Source organism: Equus asinus, chromosome 4 (assembly GCF_041296235.1).
Source record: "Equus asinus isolate D_3611 breed Donkey chromosome 4, EquAss-T2T_v2, whole genome shotgun sequence".
In the NCBI taxonomy this organism is placed as follows: domain Eukaryota; kingdom Metazoa; phylum Chordata; class Mammalia; order Perissodactyla; family Equidae; genus Equus; species Equus asinus.
The window spans coordinates 123539719-123559026 of NC_091793.1; the positions used below are offsets into that span (position 1 = coordinate 123539719).

The 19308-nt window shown below is 35.9% G+C and overlaps 1 protein-coding gene across 2 annotated transcripts in view; it reads left to right on the forward strand.

Moving 5' to 3' along the window:
* Positions 1-19308, forward strand: part of ITGAV (integrin subunit alpha V) — an 86678-nt gene that overhangs the window by 57667 nt on the left and 9703 nt on the right. For both annotated transcript variants that reach the window (XM_070508224.1, XM_070508223.1), the window contains exons 15-26: positions 256-363; positions 2062-2120; positions 3670-3824; positions 6864-7001; positions 11087-11154; positions 11819-11966; positions 12487-12579; positions 14665-14744; positions 15128-15208; positions 15691-15796; positions 16411-16569; positions 17396-17506. In XM_070508224.1, the coding sequence (XP_070364325.1) occupies positions 256-363; positions 2062-2120; positions 3670-3824; positions 6864-7001; positions 11087-11154; positions 11819-11966; positions 12487-12579; positions 14665-14744; positions 15128-15208; positions 15691-15796; positions 16411-16569; positions 17396-17506 (1306 nt within the window). The remainder of the gene's footprint in view (positions 1-255; positions 364-2061; positions 2121-3669; positions 3825-6863; positions 7002-11086; positions 11155-11818; positions 11967-12486; positions 12580-14664; positions 14745-15127; positions 15209-15690; positions 15797-16410; positions 16570-17395; positions 17507-19308) is intronic.

Consider the following 19308-nt stretch of genomic DNA (forward strand, 5'->3'; position numbering starts at 1 on the left):
TGGCCAATTGACCTGCTTTGCCTGGAACTGTGGATTTTCCAGGATGTGGCACTGTCAGTGCAAACATCAGGACAGTCCTAGGCAAACTGGAACAGTTGTTCATTCTGTGTTTAGGTTGTTTCTATTCTTTTTGCTATTATAAACAATGTTTTAGTAAACATTGCACTATAGATGCGGTGAATGTGCACCTCAAATGCTTAGACCAATCTAACATTTTAAAGAACGTTTTTTTCTTTCTTTTTTTATTTTGACCAGGGCCAGACCAGTTATCACCGTAAATGCTGGCCTTGAAGTATACCCTAGCATTTTAAATCAAGATAATAAAACTTGCCCACTGCCTGGGACAGATCTTAAAGTTTCCTGGTAAGGGTATTTGTTTAATAATGGTTATTATTGTGATTATTGGTTCAATCATTGTAAAAACAATTGAAAATTGGGGAGGCTGAAATACTGCTAAAGCAGTTTCTATGGATATACTCTATTTTCATGTCATAGATTGGATTATAGAAATATTCTTCCAAAGAAGATATGTAGAAGGCTCTAGAAATATGCTACAAACTAGCATAAAATTAATTTTTTAAAAAAGATGCATGTTTAGTGAATATGTTCTAAAAGAAGGAAAAGCTAATAAGATCTCAGAACTCATTTATATTTAATTCTAAACAGGCCCATGAACATTTTAATTTTTAAAATACATGATCATTTTCAGATTTAATATCTATGAATAGCTAAATGGAAAGTATTATTTTGGTTTAATATACTGGTCTTCTACTTGTTCCTTTACTAGTTTCTAAAGAAAAATATAATTTTTTGTAAGTTCAACGTCTGAATTCTTCTCTAGTCCAGTGTTTCTTAAGTCTTCATTCTTAGTATGCTACTTTTTGCTATATTGTATCATTTTTGCCATATTTTCATTCTACTTGTATTTATAATTTTAAGTTTTTAAAAAAATTGACTCATGTTTTCCTTTAAAACACTTTAAAATAAAAATGGAGAAACCAAGGTCTTTCTCATACATGTCAAAATAAATATAAAATTAATAATGCAAAATCCTGACCCATGTACTATTAAAATCACCGTGAGTACCCAACTTTGGGAAACAGTGTTCATGTTCCTCGTTCACACAGAAAAATCAGAGAGAACTTACAGTTGCGGGTAGAATAATTGGAAACTGGGAAAATTTTAGTTCCGAAGAGCTAATGAAAAAATATTTTTCCTGATTTTGTTTTGAAATTATTATAGTTATTAAAATCATTTTTCAAATTCTTATTTCTTTTCATTGGATTACATTCAAAATTCACTCATATTTGATCTTCATTTTTATTGATTGGCAGTGAAGTTGTTTTCAAGATTTTGGCTTTAAGTTTATTCTCTTTCTTCCCTTCACACATCCTGCATGTCCCTGTGAAGGTGCCAATAATATGCTTATAATTATGCTAATAATTATATGCTAACTAGAGCAGTAGCTTTCGTGTGTTTTTGACTATAGCACATTGTACAAAATACATTTTGCACCATAATCCAGTAAACATATGTATGTAATTAAAAAAAGTTTTATGAAATCTTACCATTGATGTTTAATTCAATTTTTATTTATTTAATTTGTTGTTTTTTAAGATGCTGGCCACAGCACATTAAACTGATTTCATGAGCTGTTAATAAATTGTGAAGAACACTTCTAGAGGAGCTTGCTAATTAAGGGAAGCTCTGGGCGGGGAGGCGATTTTTATTGAAGGAGACATTATTTTAAATCTGGACTGTCACTTCCCTCATTTGGATTTATCAACAGGTTCTGTAAACTTGAGAGGAAGCTAGGAAATTCTTTTCTTTTCCTTTTCTTTTTCTCATCAAGGTACTATCAAAGGAAATGTGCTTAAATTACTGAAGGATGGGTTAGATTATTCTGTATAGTTTCACGTTTTAAAAATAATAGTAAGACATGAAAAAAGATGTAAGACTTCACAATGTAAACTGTGTATTCGAAATATGAGATCTGGGTGATGTTCAAAAATATGTCTACACTGGATTATAGGATTTGTATATATTTTTATTTTCCTACAGTTTTAATGTCAGGTTCTGCTTAAAGGCAGATGGCAAAGGAGCAGTTCCTACGAAACTTAGTAAGTGTTCTCTAGAAAAATTATGTTGTTTTAATGATGCTGCATACAGAGCACTTGAAGAATGTTTTAGGATATTTGAATACTCAAATATTACTAAAATAGTTGTTGATGTTTTGTATTTGAACGTTTATCCTTAAAGACATTTAAAATTGAAGCGTAATTACTTTGGCAGCTCTTAAGCCAATTCAGAAGTAATACATTTATTTATTGACATTGTGAACAAAATAGTCCACCAAATGGTAAATATGGCCTTCAGAAAGTTAAGCAGTTGCCAGTGTGAGATAAATGAACCCTAGGGGAAATGATATTGTTTATAAGTAGATGATCTGAGAGGTTCATATTTTGTGTCTTGAAGAAGCCCCCAGCAATCTCAAGAGTAGAAGTGGCTTAGAAATAGGGAGAAGGAGAAAAAGTATTGGCCACTAAATTTAACCCCCACAGCAAACTCAAATTTGACTCTACCTTTCCAGAAAATGGTTTACGTGGTCCTGTGAGCAAGGTAGGAGAGTTAAGTAATTGACGCCAAGATTGGTCAGTATGTTAGTGACAAGTGCTAAGGATGAATGATAAAGGGGAAGAGGGATGGATCTGTTGGGTGGTGTTTGTGCATGGAAGTTCATTGGGTAGCAAGGCAAGGGGTCACTGGAAGGTGACTTTTCGGTGAAGACCCGAAGGACATGAAGGAGCTAGGGGGTGTCTGGAGGAGTATTTTGCACACAGGAAATGGCAATTTCAAGAAGCCTGAGGCAGGAGCATGCTTAGCGTGTTTCAGAAGCAGCAAGTTTGGGTGGGTGGAACAGAACTGGTAGCAAAATAACCTTGGGTTTTCACCCAAATTTGACATGAAGTTCAACATTTAGAGAAAGTTGAAGAGAGATTTGTGATTGGAATGATTTGCACTCCTTTAAAGAAACTATTTAAAGAATTGAATCTTAGAAGGAAGTAATCCTAACAACTGTGCTTCAGACGATAGGCTACACATTCCTTTAAGATGATTCTTGACTCAATCAACTATATTTGGTCACTTGCTTCATGAGAGACCTATTTATCTCACAATTTGCTATGGTAGCTTCATTAGAACTAGGAGTTGCAAGTGGTGCAAACTGTTCATTCATCATAGTTTTTAATACAATGGTAGGGTTGCATGCTAGTAAATATTTCATAATCACAGACAACAAGAGTCCTCCTACTTGCATTAATGATGGAGGTCCTAATTCACGTATATTTCATGCCCTGAACTTCCTCCTCTCAGCTTAATTTTGAAAATTTCTCCTCTGATAATTGTTTTACTACCATCATTATCTATTGTCTGAATTAACATATGACATGACTTTGGGGATAGTTGGATTAGTTATTTAAATAATTATGAAATATTTATTCAGAATTAATATGTTCTGATCTCACTACAATGTATAGACATTTTTAATGAATTAGAAACAAATTACTTCTTAGGGAATAGATATCTGTGTTTACATGAAAACTCTAGATATCTGAGACAGATAGGTGTCCATAAAGATTGTGTTGGTTATAAATCTTTTGGTTTGTATAGACTTCCAGGTGGAGCTTCTTTTGGATAAACTCAAGCAAAAAGGAGCCATTCGACGAGCACTGTTTCTCCATAACAGGTCCCCGGGTCACTCCAAGAACATGACCATTTCAAGGGGGGGACAGATGCAGTGCGAGGAACTGATAGCGTATCTGCGGGTAAGAGAGACTTTTCTGCTTCGTTATCTTCTCTTTTTACACGTTTTTCTCTTTTCATCTCAATGATTTTCACTTTCTGTAAATTTTGGTATTAAATCAAAAGGGAAACACAGAAAAATACTCTTGAGGAAATTTAGCTTTTAAGGTGTCAAACCTGAGTAATGGACTTCTACTCCTGGCCGACTGGATATTCCAAATGGCCTTTCCACAACAGTGCTACTGAATAAATTATGACAAACATAGTCCTTAAATATTGCTGGACTCTCAAGACAGTAAAAGAAATCGCCAGGGTCTAAAAAAATAAGCAATCAATTTAAAAACTCTGTTGGCTGAATTTGACTTGTGAATCGTGTGCACATGTGTGAGCCAGGGTTGCTGGGGAAGAATGGAGCCAGGAGAGAGGATGAGCAGGAATTGCAGACACCAGCACAGGGATGCAGACTCGCCTGGGTGTTTGCGAGCCAGGGGTCTGAGCTGAGCCTCCTGCTTTAGGTCCCAGTACTTGCATGAGACTAAAGTGTTCCCAGGATGGAGGTGCACCCTGCCTCCAGCAAGAGCAATTGCAGCCTTTCTGGAACAATCTATATGGACTCCATGGTTTCCACAGGTTAAGTTCAATCAACTGTGAATTCATTTTAAAAAAAGCACTAAACGTACAAGGAAACAAGCCATTAGAAGAAACAACAAATTTTAAGCCTACAAAGCCTCAAGATGTTGGAATTATCAGTTATGGGACATAAATTTGTATAAAATGTTTAAAGAAAGAAAGGATGAAATTTATAAAAAGAAGATAAAAACATCAGTAAAGATTTAGAAGACGCAACACAATTAACAAGCTCGATTCACTCAGCACCCAACAACTAGAGAATATAAAAATTGACTATATAGGTCATAAAGGAAGTCGAAACAAATTTCAGAGAATTGCAATAGTAGAAAATATACTGTTTGATCACAGTCCAGTTTTTAGAAATCAATAACAAAAGGATAAATTGAGAATTAGGAATTGTGATTTTAAATAACTTTGGGATCAAGAAAGAGATCATAATGGAAATTATGTAGAAGTGAATCATAGTGAAAATACTGTGTATCAAAATTTGTGGGATCTCACAGAAGCAGAATGTGAAGCCTTGAATGCTATTTAATTTTGAAAAAAATGAAGGAAAAAACAAAAAAAACCCTCCTAAAATTAGGAATTGAAAAGGGACATAACTACAGATAAAAGAGGGATTAAAATAATAGACTATTATGAGCAAAATTGTGCTAAGACATAGAAAAGTTAGACAAAACAGGGAAAAACTTAGACAAAACAGGGAAATTCTTAGAAGAACATAATGCAACTGCCGTAAGAAGAAATAGAAAACCCGAATAATCCATTTAACCATATAAACCATTTTAAACATTGAATCGGCAGTTAAAATCTTTACACAAAGGAAACACAAGGCCCAGATGGTTTTATAAACAGTATCCACCAAACTGTCAAGAACGAGACATTCCAACATTAAACTCTTTGAAAGAATAGGAAAGCAGAAAACATTTCCAAGTCCTTTTATGAAGCTGGTGTAATTGATGCCCAGACCGGTCAAGAAGAGTACAAGCAAGGAGAATTTCATGTCTATCTTACACAAAGACATCGATGTAACATTACTAAGCCAAATATAAGCAAATGGAATCTAGCAGTTTATTAAAAAAGATGAAATAAATAGACCAACTTGGATTTATTCTAGGGTGGGTTAACATTGAAAACATAGAATTGCAACTTAACGCATGAATAAACTAAAGAAAAAAGCATGACCATCTTACTTTAGTGCAGGAAAAGCTTTTGACTAAATTAAATAACTATTCATGATTTAAACTAACAAGACAAATACCTCAAGTTATAACTATGAAGACATACCGTGTTACATTCAAACAAAGTCTGCCACTACCTGTTGGTTGGTCAAGACGTGACTTAATGAGAATTCGCACACATTGCTGATGGCAGTGTAAATTGTTATGAAGACTTTGGAAAATCGTGTGGTATTATCTTACAGAGCTGAAAAATCTGCTTACCACTCTGTAGAAGAATAATTATTAGAACACTTTTTTTTTTTGTAATGGCAAAAGCAAAAAGCCCAGAACCATCCGGGTAACCTTTGGCAGGAGAATGGAGAAACAAATTGTGGATTTATTATATGATGAAATATTACTCAACAGTAAAAATTAACCTCAACTACATGCAACAGCATGGGTGAATCTTAAAAAGGAGGGTGAACAGAGAGCAAATTGCAGAAGAGTACATATCATCTCATTTTTAAATAAATAAAAAAGGAAAAGCAAACTGAAGGACATACTGTTTAGGGACATATGCAATGTAATAAAACTGCTGAAAGCAAGCAAGAGAATGGTGAACTTAAAATTTCGGATAGTGGTTTCCTCTGAGAAGAAAGGCAGACAGCCAAAGAGAGGAAGGAGCACGTGGGTAGCTCAAGTGATACTGGTAATGTTCTAGTTATTATATTGGGGGTGTGTTTGACTGCTCATTTTATTAATATGCCTTGTATATTTTTGTGGGAATCAAATATTACGTTATAAAACAAAAATTAGTTAAGAGTTGGGGCCAGCCCAGTGGTGTAGCAATTTAGTTTGCGTGTTCCACTTCAGTGGCCCGGGGTTCGCCAGTTTGGATCCTGTGTGTGGACTTACGCACCACTTATCAAGCCATGCTGCGGCAGGCGTCCTACATAAAACATAGAGGAAGATGACACAGATGTTAGCCCAGTGCTAGTCTTCCTCAGCAACAAGAGGAGGATTGGCTGCAGATGTTAGCTCAGGGCTAATCTTCCTCAAAAAAAAAAAAAAAAATTGGTTAAAGGTTCTCCCTGGATAGTGATAATCTTTTTGGATACTCTCTTCTTATGTACGTGTGGTTTTTCAGAGAGTTTTGGTAGACTTGGATCAAGGATGAACACAGCTGGCTTTGTATAGTGCACTTATGAGTTTCTCCAGATAGTTTGGTGTCATAGATGATGTATTGTTAATTCGAAGCTTTTCCATTTCTAGGATGAATCTGAATTTAGAGACAAACTCACTCCGATTACTATTTTTATGGAGTATCGGTTGGATTACAGAACGGCTGCTGATGCAACAGGCTTACAACCCATTCTTAACCAGTTCACTCCTGCCAACATTAGTCGACAGGTACCGCACTTTCTCACTTTAAAGTTTTACAATTCATATTTTTAAATATTACAAGGGATTGCTTTTATAATGTTTAGTCAAAGAAGTCAGAGAGGAAGGAATCTGAATTTTCAGGTTAGACATATTTAAAGACACTCAGAACCTAGTGATATGCAGAGAAAGACAGGGTGCATTTCATATACGTAAATAGTAAAGTAATTCAAGGAAAACAACAAAGTGCCAATGTATTTATATAATATTTTAGTGTTTTACTAAACAAGTTTTATATCTGTTATCTTTGATTTACATTTTAATTGTAAAAAATAGTATATGTACACACATGTATGCATATGTATATAGTACATAAATCGTTCTTTTCATAAAAGCAAATAAAACTTCATAAAGACTGTACTATATTTTTAGAAAATCCTATGTAAAAACCTATATATTCAAATATTATTGTATTTACTTTTTTCTCTTTTTTATTAAGTGTTCATATTTTTAGGTTAAAATTTCTTCTCTTATAGAATGCTTTACCTTAAATTTAGGTTATTTCTTTTGTCTAACTTGCTAAGATCTCATAAACTCTTTTTTTAAATATATATATATATAATTTGAGAAGACTATATTCGGCAGTAGCATAAGGCAACTTATATTTTAGTCTTTTCTAATTTTTATAAACTATTTCATATTTCCTTTTGCATATGAATAGTAAATGTGTCACTTTCTACCACCCAATATAGAACTTGTAAATATAGTTCTGTTAGTTCATTTTTTAGTATTTCTTATTTTTAGTGGATATGCAATATTATGTTGACTAATAATAATATAACATCTGAGCCTCTTAGGGTCTGCCATTCAATGTTATATTTTTGTAAATAGTTAATTGTTACTCATCCCTTTACAATACGTGTTTTGATATTGGGCTTATGATTTTCTCTTTATAGTTTTTAAATTTTTTGGAAATCACTTATTAGTGTTAACATTACTTTTAACTTACTAAGGTCACCAGTGTCTTTAATAGCAATACAATTTTAAAGCCAGCTGATCAAATAGATTAACTTTTGAAACCCCTTTGAGGGAAGTAGTAACTTTGTCATATTTGGCTTCCCTTTTTGCCCCCTCTTGCTCTCAATCTTCATTATCTGAATCTTTTTTTTTTGTTTCCTTTGTGTCTTGAATTTATTACTTTCAGGCGTCTTTCCTTCTGCGTTCTTAGCTTTATTATTTGCTCTCATTTCTATGTTAGTTACCTACCCACTATTCTTACTATTCCTTCTAGAATGGATTCTTCATTTCACTGGTCATATTATAAACGTTTTTACCGCCCTCTCTATAAAGGACTGCTTCCAATAGAAATATAATGTGAGCCATGTTTGTAATTTTAAATTTAGTAGTCAGCAACATTTTTTTAAAAGGGAAGAAAACAGGTGAAATTAATTTTGATAATATATCTGTATGAGTTTTCTAGGACCGCCATAACAAGGTAACACAGAATGGGGGGCTTAAACAGTGGAAATTTATTTTCTTACGATTCTGAAGGCTTGAAGTCTGGGGTCAAGGGGTCAGCAGAGTTGGTTTCTCCTGAGGCCTCTCTCCTTGGTTTGTTGATGGCCGGCTTCTCCCTGTGTCTTCACATGGTCTCCCCTCTGTGTGTCTGTGTCCCCATCTCCTTATGATACACCAGTCATATTGGATGAGGGCCCATCCTAATGAAGTCATTTTAACTTAATTTCCTCTTTAAAGGCCATATCTCCAAATATAGTCACACCCTCAGGTACTGAGGGGTTCAGACTTCAACATACGAATTTTGAGGGGACACAAATCAGTCCATAACAATCTCCTAAATATTACCATTTCAACATATAATCCATTTAAAAATTATCAGTGAAATATTTTACATTCTATTTTTTACTGTCTTCAAAATTCAGAGTGTATTATATACTTACAGCACATCTCAACTGAGATTAAAATTAAATAAAATTTAAAAACCAATTTCTCAATCTCATTCGGCACATTGCAAGTGCGCAGAAGCCCCATGGGGCCCCCTAGTGGCTCCAGCACTGGCCAGGGCAGCTAGTCTAGGGTTTCCCTTGCTGCACCCCAATCCTTTGGAGTAGACATTTAGTGCTTTCTGCAGAGTGTTTTTTTTTCCTACCCTCCATTCTTTCAAATATGTGTTAAGTTCTTATTTTGTGCAAGATTTGAATATATAACTGTAGAGATTTAGTTCTTTGTGAATGGAAGACGTTGCTCCATGCTTTTCTGTTTCTGAGAATACCTTTCCCGACAGCATATTTTAATACTTAGCTGAACCAATGCTGGCCCAGTCCTTTTTCTTTAATATAGTGTGGTAGTCAGCCAACCATCCCTTTACCACAGTTTTATTAATATTTCATACATACTGTTCATTCCAAACTTCAGATACTCATCATTCTAACTGGGACTATTAATACACACCATTTCACTAGTTAATTTGTTATCTGCAAAATTCACTCTTTATTCCTGAACTAATTCATCAGTGATTATATTTGGTGTGACTTCTGGAATCATCACAGAGTTCTCCTAATAGTCTGACCTTTTTTTTTCCTTCTTGAAGCACATAGCAACTACTTATGTCTAGGTCATTAAATTAAGTCACGTATATTTTTGGGTTTCATCCCATTAAATTGACAGTTAAGATCTCTATCATATAATTTTATTCTGGGTAGCTGCATGTCCCTTGTGACTTGGAAGCATACAGTCATGATCTTCTTTTTTTTTTTTTTGAGAAAAATTAGCCCAGAGCTAACATCTGCTGCCAATTCTCCCCTTTTTGCTGAGGAAGACTGGCCCTGAGCTAACATTCGTGCCCATCTTCCTCTACTTTACATGTGGGCCACCTACCACAGCATGGCTTGCCAAGCAGTGCCGTGTCTGCACCTAGGATCCGAACCAACGAACCCTGGGCCGCCAAAGCGGAATGTACACACTTAACCCCTACGCCACTGGGCTGGCCCCAGTCATCATCTTTTTTTAAAGGACGCTTTTCATTATTTTTCCCTCTTAAAATCTTTTTCTTTTTTCTTTTTGTCTACCTCTGGACCTGAAGCCCTTTGGATATTATCAATAGACAAACCAAGAATGGCTTCATCTTTTTTCCTTTCCTCTTTTCTTAATTTTTTTTTTCTGGTGAGGAAGATTGGCCCTGAGCTAACATATGTGCCAGTCTTCCTCTATTTTGTATGTGGGATGCTGCCACAGCATGGCTTGATGAGTAGTGTGTAGGTTTGCACCCGAGATCCGAACCTGCAAACCCTGGGCCACCGAAGTGCAGTGCATGCACTTAACCACTGCGCCACCAGGCTGGCCCCGCTTCTCAATTTTTATATTCCTCTTTCATATCCTATCCAACCTCTTCGGCTGCCTCCCACAGTTTCTCGCTTTTAGATTTTCCATGTTGTTCCACCTGGCTTCTCATAGCCAGATCTAGAGGGTGAAAGTTCGGATTTTTGCTTATTTCACCTATCCTGGATTGGCTAACTTTCATTTTTCTAGTTCCTTCTCTCTCATCTTTCTAAATGGCCGTGCATCTGCTGGACTCAGTCTGTCCAGTTTCTGTTCCCTTTGGTCTGCCTGTCCGAATTGCTGCTGTATATCTACAGCTCATTGTTCTTTTACACTCGGCAGCCATATTTCCATGATGTTGGCAGAAGCATAGTCTGTGAGGGAGTTTATCTTGCCCAAGATCACACACTTTAGCTAGCGCAGCAGACTCAAGCTGACCCCTCGTTTCTTGACTGGTGCTTTCTTTTCTACACAACACTCCATTCAAAAATTATTAACAGCTAATTTGGGATAGAAGTAAAAATTTCACCTAATTGTATTATATCCTATGTATCTTTTTCTTCCTTTTCATTCTTGATTATCTCCACTGATCTGTTTAAAAATAAGCAGCCATGATCCCTTTTGCATTCAGGTATGCAAACAAGTCGATGAGTGCATATGATGTATATAAATGTGTGTGTATATATGTGTATTCACATACATCCACATATACTGGTATATACTACATATGTGTCTTATACTATTTTTTCATATAGAAAAAATAAAGTGTTTTTTTGTAGGCTCATATTCTCCTTGACTGTGGTGAAGACAATGTCTGTAAACCCAAACTGGAAGTTTCTGTGGATAGGTAAGTTTTCCTCCAAACAGTAAATAGTATAATAAGAAATTTAAATGGAAGAGCACATTTTTCTATTCAAAATAATAATATATTTTAATGAGAATTAGTTATATAGAAAGATAATGTACTATTTTCTATAATTGTAAAACAATCAATATTGAGCTTTAAAAAAATGTCCACTATTGTCACTAGTTGCCTAGGTTGACAGTCTTGTTTCCGTTCACCATTGGGTAGTGTCCCAAAGTAATACTATATTCTTTTAAAGATACACTTTGTTGTAGACATACTCTTAACTAAAGGAATCTGATTGCATTTTATATGGTGTATAAATTATAAAGAATATTGTGAGAATTGTGACAAATGATTAGTTAAGCTTTCAGGAAAAAAATCAGGGAATTAATAGTACTTACTAAGAGAGAGAAAATTGCTTCTGTAATAGATGTGAATGATAGTGATGCACTAGTGGCATCAGTGTGTTCTTTTACTGACAGAAGCATTGGATTTGCACCCACTGTGCTATTTCCAGTTTTCTATTGAGCTGTGAAGTAGTCTTAAAATATCTTGAGACACTGTTGAATGTGTCAGTGCTGTCTATTTATCTCTTATTTCTTTGAACAGTCATGCTCTCCTTGTGCAGTCTTTTTTCATTGTCTAGATTTGTATTAACTTGCAGTGATCAAAAGAAAATCTATATAGGGGACGACAATCCTCTGACATTGATTGTTAAAGCTCAGAATCAAGGAGAAGGTGCCTATGAAGCGGAGCTCATCATTTCCATCCCACCGCAGGCTGATTTCATCGGGGTTGTCCGCAACAGTGAAGTAAGCAAGCTGCCTCTTTAAAAATCGAAATGCACTCCTAGGTCTCATTAACATTAATGAGCTACTGTCCCATTAGGCTTGTAAAAGCTTAGCCATTCTACCTAAGGATAAATTGCTAGACAATGGCGTGCCTATCTTACATAATTCTTTTCAAGCCTAATACTTTGCATAATGCATTGATAGGACACTTGTAGAATTGCTAGTTAGTGCCTGAAACAAGGTCAGAAAGATAAAGTGTCTGAGCCTGTCCATCAAATAATTTGTCAGGGGTAATATGGTTATGTAACTAAATCCTCTGGGGACCTTTCAGAACATTTTTACGTTTGTATGTGGCAATTGTACACAATTCTGGCTTCTCCTGTACCCCCTATTTGCTCAAATACATGTATTTACTTTGTAAAACAAGAAACTTAAATATCCAACTGCATGCTATTGTCTAGGAACTTTATAGTCTTATGGCGTCTGCTTTTTTTGGGGGTCATTAATTTATTTTCCTTTCAATCTTTGTTCTTTATCAAAGGCCTTAGCAAGACTTTCCTGTGCATTTAAGACAGAAAACCAAACCCGCCAAGTGGTATGTGACCTTGGAAACCCAATGAAGGCTGGAACTCAAGTAAGTTATTTTAATTAAATGGATTTTTTTTTTCTTTTAAAGAAAATAGCATATTTCTCTGTGGGTTTATCCATAGTAATTTTTTTAATAAACACTTCAAAATAGTGTCATTAAATTGGTTTTGATTTAGAATGTAAATTAGCAGAGTTTTAGTTTTGACGAAGGCACTAAAATAATGGGTTGTGCTGTTGTACTGTATTCAATAAGCTGCTTTTTACACGGCCTTCAATTTGGTAAATGGATGAGAACATGGTTCAAATTGAGGACTGAAATTCTAACTTTGATATTTTAAACTAATGCTTTAATGAATCCTCAAAGCACTCTGACAAATACCAAGACTGTCATTCTCAGTTGAGATAGAATTTTCTCATTAACTTGAAACCTGTATGGTCCTCCCGAGCAGGATCAAAGAGCGTCCCCTTCAGGTGGTGGAGAAGGGAGCCCAGGAGCTTGAGAAGAAGCACTCACTGAGTCACTTCCCAAATCCTCTAAAAAGGAAACAAAATACACCTTGTAGAATTTCTAGTATCAAGGAAAAATGGCAGTATCTATTTCATGTTACTTTTTCAATAAAATTTAATTTAATAGCACATATCGGTAATTTGAAGATCTGCAATAATATGGGGTTAAATATTCTGTATTTACCCTAAATAACATTTCTCCTATTAGCTGTTGTTTAAGGGTACAAACTTGCAACTAGTAGTAAATAAGTCTTAGAGCTCTAATGCACAGCATAGTGAATATAGACAACCATATTCAGCATTCACAGTATTCAATATTCATAGTATTATAATTGTCAAACTTGCTAAGAGACTAGGTCTTAATTATTCCAGCCACAAAAAAGAAATGCGAATTATGTGACATGATAGAGGTGCTAACTAGTGCTACAATGGCAATCATATTACAATTTACAAATGTATCAGATCAACATGTTGTATGCCTTAAATTTACACACTCTTATGTGTCATATATTTCAGTTAAAATAAATGTTTCATATTGAAGTATGTTTTCTATTAAAAGTTATTATTGTTTCTAGATGTATGGTCTCTTAGGGAAGAGGGCTTGAACGGAGTACCCTGAATTGCATTTTTTCACATATATTTAACACAATATTTCATTAATGAGGGAACCTGCTTTTTATTTTTTCATATCCTCATTCTCTCTAGCTTTCCCACTCACCGCCCGTTCAGTGTAGATCATTCCAGGTTATGTCAAATCCCACGCCAGGCTTTGTCAAGTGGGAGGCAGTTTGATGAAGTCCCCTAGAAGTGCCTTTTTTTTTTTTTTGAGGAAGATTAGCCCTGAGCTAACATTTGCCACCAATCCTCTTCTTTTTGCTGAGGAAGACTGGACCTGAGCTAACATCCATGCCCATCTTCCTCTACTTTATACGTGGGACACCTACCACAGCATGCCATGTCCGCACCTGGGATCCAAACCGGCGAACCCCGGGCCGCTGAAGCAGAATGTGCACATTTAACCGCTGCGCCACCGGGCCAGCCCCAGAAGTGCCATTTTTATGTATCATTTATGCGGTCCCCAAGGAGCCTGCTTTCTCTTATCTTGTGGCTCAGTTGTTCTCTTTAAAATAACAGTTTTCTGCCTGCAGAAGTTAGGATGTTCAATGTTGGTAGAGTGGTGAGAGGTGTGGAGAGATTCTCATTCTGGCTCAATTCATGCCTTCATTAGCCAAGTTCTCACTCTTGTTAACCATCCATTTCTTCCTTCCTGCTCCATATGTGAACACAAGTTCAGTTGTTAGCTTCCTGCGACCAAATAATTGTGCATAATTGTTGTGCTTTCATTGGATCAACAAGCATTTACTTTTGCATTTTTTAGAAAGATAGTTAATATTATAAAGAGATATAATTATATTTAATAATTGTTAAGTAGGCTCCATTATGAATTGGCCCAAGTATCTTAAATAAAAGAGATTCAATAGAAGATGAGATTTAATTGTCTTTGTTAGAGTACTTTCAGTTTTATTGTAAGTTCAGAAAAACCCTATATTTGGAAATTGGATTTGAAATTTCACTGATTAGACATTGTTTTAACCTATGTTAGCATCTTTTCCTCCCCCTTCAGCTCTTAGCTGGTCTTCGTTTCAGCGTACACCAGCAATCAGAGATGGATACTTCTGTGAAATTTGATTTGCAGATCCAAAGGTATGAAAACAACTTTTTCGAGTTTATAATAACTATTGAGGACATATTATTTGTTATAAATGTATTATGTAATATACTTTAAATATTATGGAACAGAATAGACTAAAACTTAAGTACTTGATTCTACCGTTTCTCAAAATCAATATTTATATTATAAGAATAATTTTATCATCAGTTTTGAGTTTGTCAAACAAAACTAAGAAGTAAAACTTGGTCATCTTTTTGGAATTAAATACTTTTAAAAGTCATTATGTGATTTGTAAGTTTTTCATTTCTTTGTTGCTTTTAATTTGTTCATTTTTAATTTTACTGCATTTGCCTCTGTGTGATTTTGACGATGATTATGCTCAATTCAGTCCTAAATATATTTTTTTCTTTTTCAGCTCCAATCTTTTTGACAAAGTAAGCCCAGTTGTATCTTACAAAGCTGACCTTGCTGTTTTAGCTGCTGTTGAGATAAGAGGGTCAGTATGATTACTGAGTTGAGTATCTCATTCTGGTGATTTAAACTATTTCACTAAGTAGTTCCTTTTTAAAAGTAACTATGAGGCCCCCTAGCTTGTTTTGGATGTAGGCACTCGGTGGTTAGTGGTGGTTTTGCTAGAACTGGAGCTCCTGTAGAAAGAAGAAGGTCCTACGTGTGTCCCAAGCCCCGAATAACTGTTTGGTAATCCTCTGGAAATAAACCAGATATGGCAACAGCAGGCACAAAATAAGTTTATTGAACTTTATGCAAACTGACTTATCAATTCACCTGTTACATTAGAGTCGGTAAAGCGTAGTGTGTGTGTGTGTGTGGGTGTGTGCGCGCATGTACGCATGCATGTATAGTGGGGTTTTTTTTAATTAGTTCTGATTTTATTCATTTGGATACAGGCTACTTTTGAAAATGGACTGACCATATCATTTTGATATTCATGGTAGGTTTTCTTTGGTCATTGTTTAGAGTCTCAAGTCCTGATCATATCTTTCTTCCGATTCCGAATTGGGAGCACAAGGAGAACCCTGACACTGAGGAAGACGTTGGGCCAGTCGTTCAGCACATCTATGAGGTTTGCAGTTCTTGGATTTAACTGATACCTGGTAGAGAGCCGGCAAAGAGAGAACAGAGGGACTATTTTTAAAAAACAAATCTATTTAATTTTTATGTACACTCTGCATAGTTTAAGTATATACCAGAGATTTCTTTGAATTTTTTTCCTATTCATAAGTTCATTTTTATTAGATAAGTAGCTTCTAGGGGGTAAAGAAAGCAGTTTATACAAATTCTTGTTTAAAACCAATTTTTGAATAAAAGCAATAGGTCATTGAATATTTTCACACAGACATTTTGCAGTTCTAACTAAAAATCGAAAATGCCTATAGCAGAACATCCAAATTTTGTTTCTGCAGGAAGAGAATTTTCTACACTATCTTTCATTAGTAACTTTTTCATATTTTCCTCTTTTGTTTATATTTTCATTCCAACACATCCTGCCCTACGCTAGAGGCAAATGTGAAGTTTCATGTCTTTTGCATAATAATGGGCATGTTGTAGTATTACAGTTACTATGGTAACTCTGCTGTTGTTCAAATCCTGTTGCTAATGATCCCTAAGGTTGGTGTAGGGGAAGGGTTATAGAGTAGATTTTTGCCGAAAGTATTTGCCTTTTCTTTTCCTCATTAGCTGAGAAACAACGGTCCAAGTTCCTTCAGCAAGGCAATGCTAAACCTTCAGTGGCCTTACAAATACAACAATAACACCTTGCTCTACATCCTGCAATACGATATTGATGGGCCGATGAACTGCACCTCAGATATGGAGATCAACCCTTTGAGGATTAAGGTAATGTGGTTAATAGCAGCGCTTCATTATGATGATGTTTTATTGCTTTTCTTTCTGAACCCATAAAAGAAATGTGAAATAAAACAACTATTCTAATCCACAGACCCACTCTGCAAAAATATTTTAGTTCATAACCAGTACACTAAGAATTAAATTGTTTATTCGTGACATGAGTAAAGGTTGATTCTGTGACGTCCTAGTGAACGGTGTATTTGTGAAGTGTTTCGTGAGCCTCAGGAGATATTCGTAAGTGACTCAGTTTGAGTTTAGTTCCATTGCCTTGTGGTTTATCCACTATAATGTTGTGTTGAGGATGTTTGTTGTTGAAATTTTTGTCTTTGGGATAAGATACAACATTTTACTGTGGCTCTCTTGACTTACATGACCTAGAAAAATGTCATTTTATGGAATTCTGTATACTTTGGCTACAGTCATCCCCATCCTAGCACATAAGTTTTGACGAGAAGCTGTTGCACAATTTGGACTAAGGAAAGTTAAGAAAACAAAACAAAAGATGTATGTTCCTAATTAACACTCATCACAGATGTACACTGTGAAATTTCAGTCTGTTTCTGTATTTTATCAGTTTCCTGTCTCGCTATGCAAGGGGAGAAAATCATGGCTAGGCAGAGGTAACTTTTTTCTACATACGAAAGACTCTAATCTTTATTTTCTATGCTTACTTTTCACCTTATATGTTAAGTGGTGAGTTTTCTATTGTACCAAATTTCCAGTCACTGTTTTAATCACATATAACAGTTTATGCCAAAATGTCCATGTAAAATGTTTTCCATTATTATTTACCACCAGTTTATTGTAATCATAGATCTCAAATTCGCAAACTGAAAAGAATGACACAGTTTCTGGGCAAGGTGACCGGAACCATCTCATCACTAAGCGAGATCTCACCCTCACTGAAGGAGACGTTCACACTTTGGTAAGCGCCATCTCAACAACAAGCACTTTAAACATTTAAAAATAAGTGATTATAGAAGGGATGCCAAAGCACATTTCAAAAATAACAACAGCTGTGCTTGAAAGAACTATATATACTTTTATACCATCCATTCTTCATAATTTCCTTGTTCCTGGTCAAATTAATGCCAAATTTGCTTCAAATGATCTGACTTTATAGATTGCTAATGAAAATATTTTATGGTCCAACTTATTTTTCTGACTACACTCCTTTAACTGACATTTCTCCTGGCCTCATCCTGATCTTTGAGGCTTTAGTGCAACACTGCAGGAAAAACCCAGAAGGCCTCAATAACAATATATTACAATAATGATTAACATTGTGATCAACTTTTTTTGAGTCAGCCTATGTAATGACTATAATCTTAGAAAGGGCTTATATCATTTAAGTGTTTGAAATTTAACCGATCTGCAACCCATCACCAGGCAGAGAACCTGGTGCAGTGTTTACGTTCATTAGTCGTCAGCAGTCACTTCACGTCACCAAGTGCCATGGTCCTTCTTCGTTCTCATCCAATTCAACTGCTCAGTGACTTTTGGCCATTAATCACCTCCTTCTTCGTGAAGCACTCCTCATTCATTTCTAGGACACTACTCTCTTCTGGTTCTCCACCTACCACAACTGACTACTTCTTCTTAACCTCCATTTTCAGACCTTTAAACTCTGTAAGAGTATTCTAAGGCTCAAATCTCACATTTCTTGTCTGCTCCACCTACATTCGTTCCTTAGATCTGTGCTATAATATTGACGTCTCTGTCAGCCACATTTCAAATGTTCAATAGCCCCATGAGGCTAGGAGCTACTGCTTTGGGAAGTGCAGATATCCCCATACTGATGATATCCGTCGTGTAGAAAGTTCTGTCAAACAGTGCTGCACTAGATGATCTTACTCACTGTCATGACCCTTAATACCACCCCTGTGTGGATGACTTTGATTTATACATCCAGTTTGATCCTCTGCATTGAACTCCAGACTTGATCATCCAACTGCCTAGTAGAACTCTTCTTAAATATTTAATAGGAATCTTAAACTTAACTCTAAGAATGTACCCTTGAGTTTTCCGAACTCTGCTCTTTCTACAGCATTCCACATTTAGTTCTCTGTCCAAAACCTGGGCATCATGCTTGACTCCTCTCCTTCTCTCATATCTCATGTTCTTATATCAGCAAATTCTGTTAATGTCTACTTTCAGAAGACCCAGAATCTGGCCCCTTCTCATCAGCTCTACCACTGCCACAGCCTAACCCAAGCCACCGTCCTCTCTCACCTGGACTATTCTCAAACCTCTAGTTGGATTCCGTATTTCCACCTTTTTCCTGCTACTGTTATTTGCCATCAGAAGCCATAGTGATCCTTTTAAATGTAGGTTACATCATGTCACTGTGGTCCCTTCCCACCTAACTCTGAGAGAAAGCCAGAACCTGGGAAGCCTTGAAGTCAACAGAATCAAGGCCCTTCCGCCTTTCTGCCTCCATCTCCTCTCCTCTCTCTGTTCCTCGCATTCTGGCTGCCTTGCTTTTCATTGAATAGACAGCCCCAAGCATGTTTCTACCTCCAGGCTTTGAAAATTGCTCTCCCATCTGCCTGGAGTGCTCCTTGTCCAGATAGCCCTGTGGCTTACGTCCTGTCTCCTTCTGGTGTCCATAAAGGCAGAGTACGACAGAACTTCCCTGGCCAATACGTATGAAATAGAAATTACTTCCTACCCCCACCTCATTTTCCATCCTGTACACTCTATCCTCCTAGAGAATAGCATTTTTTA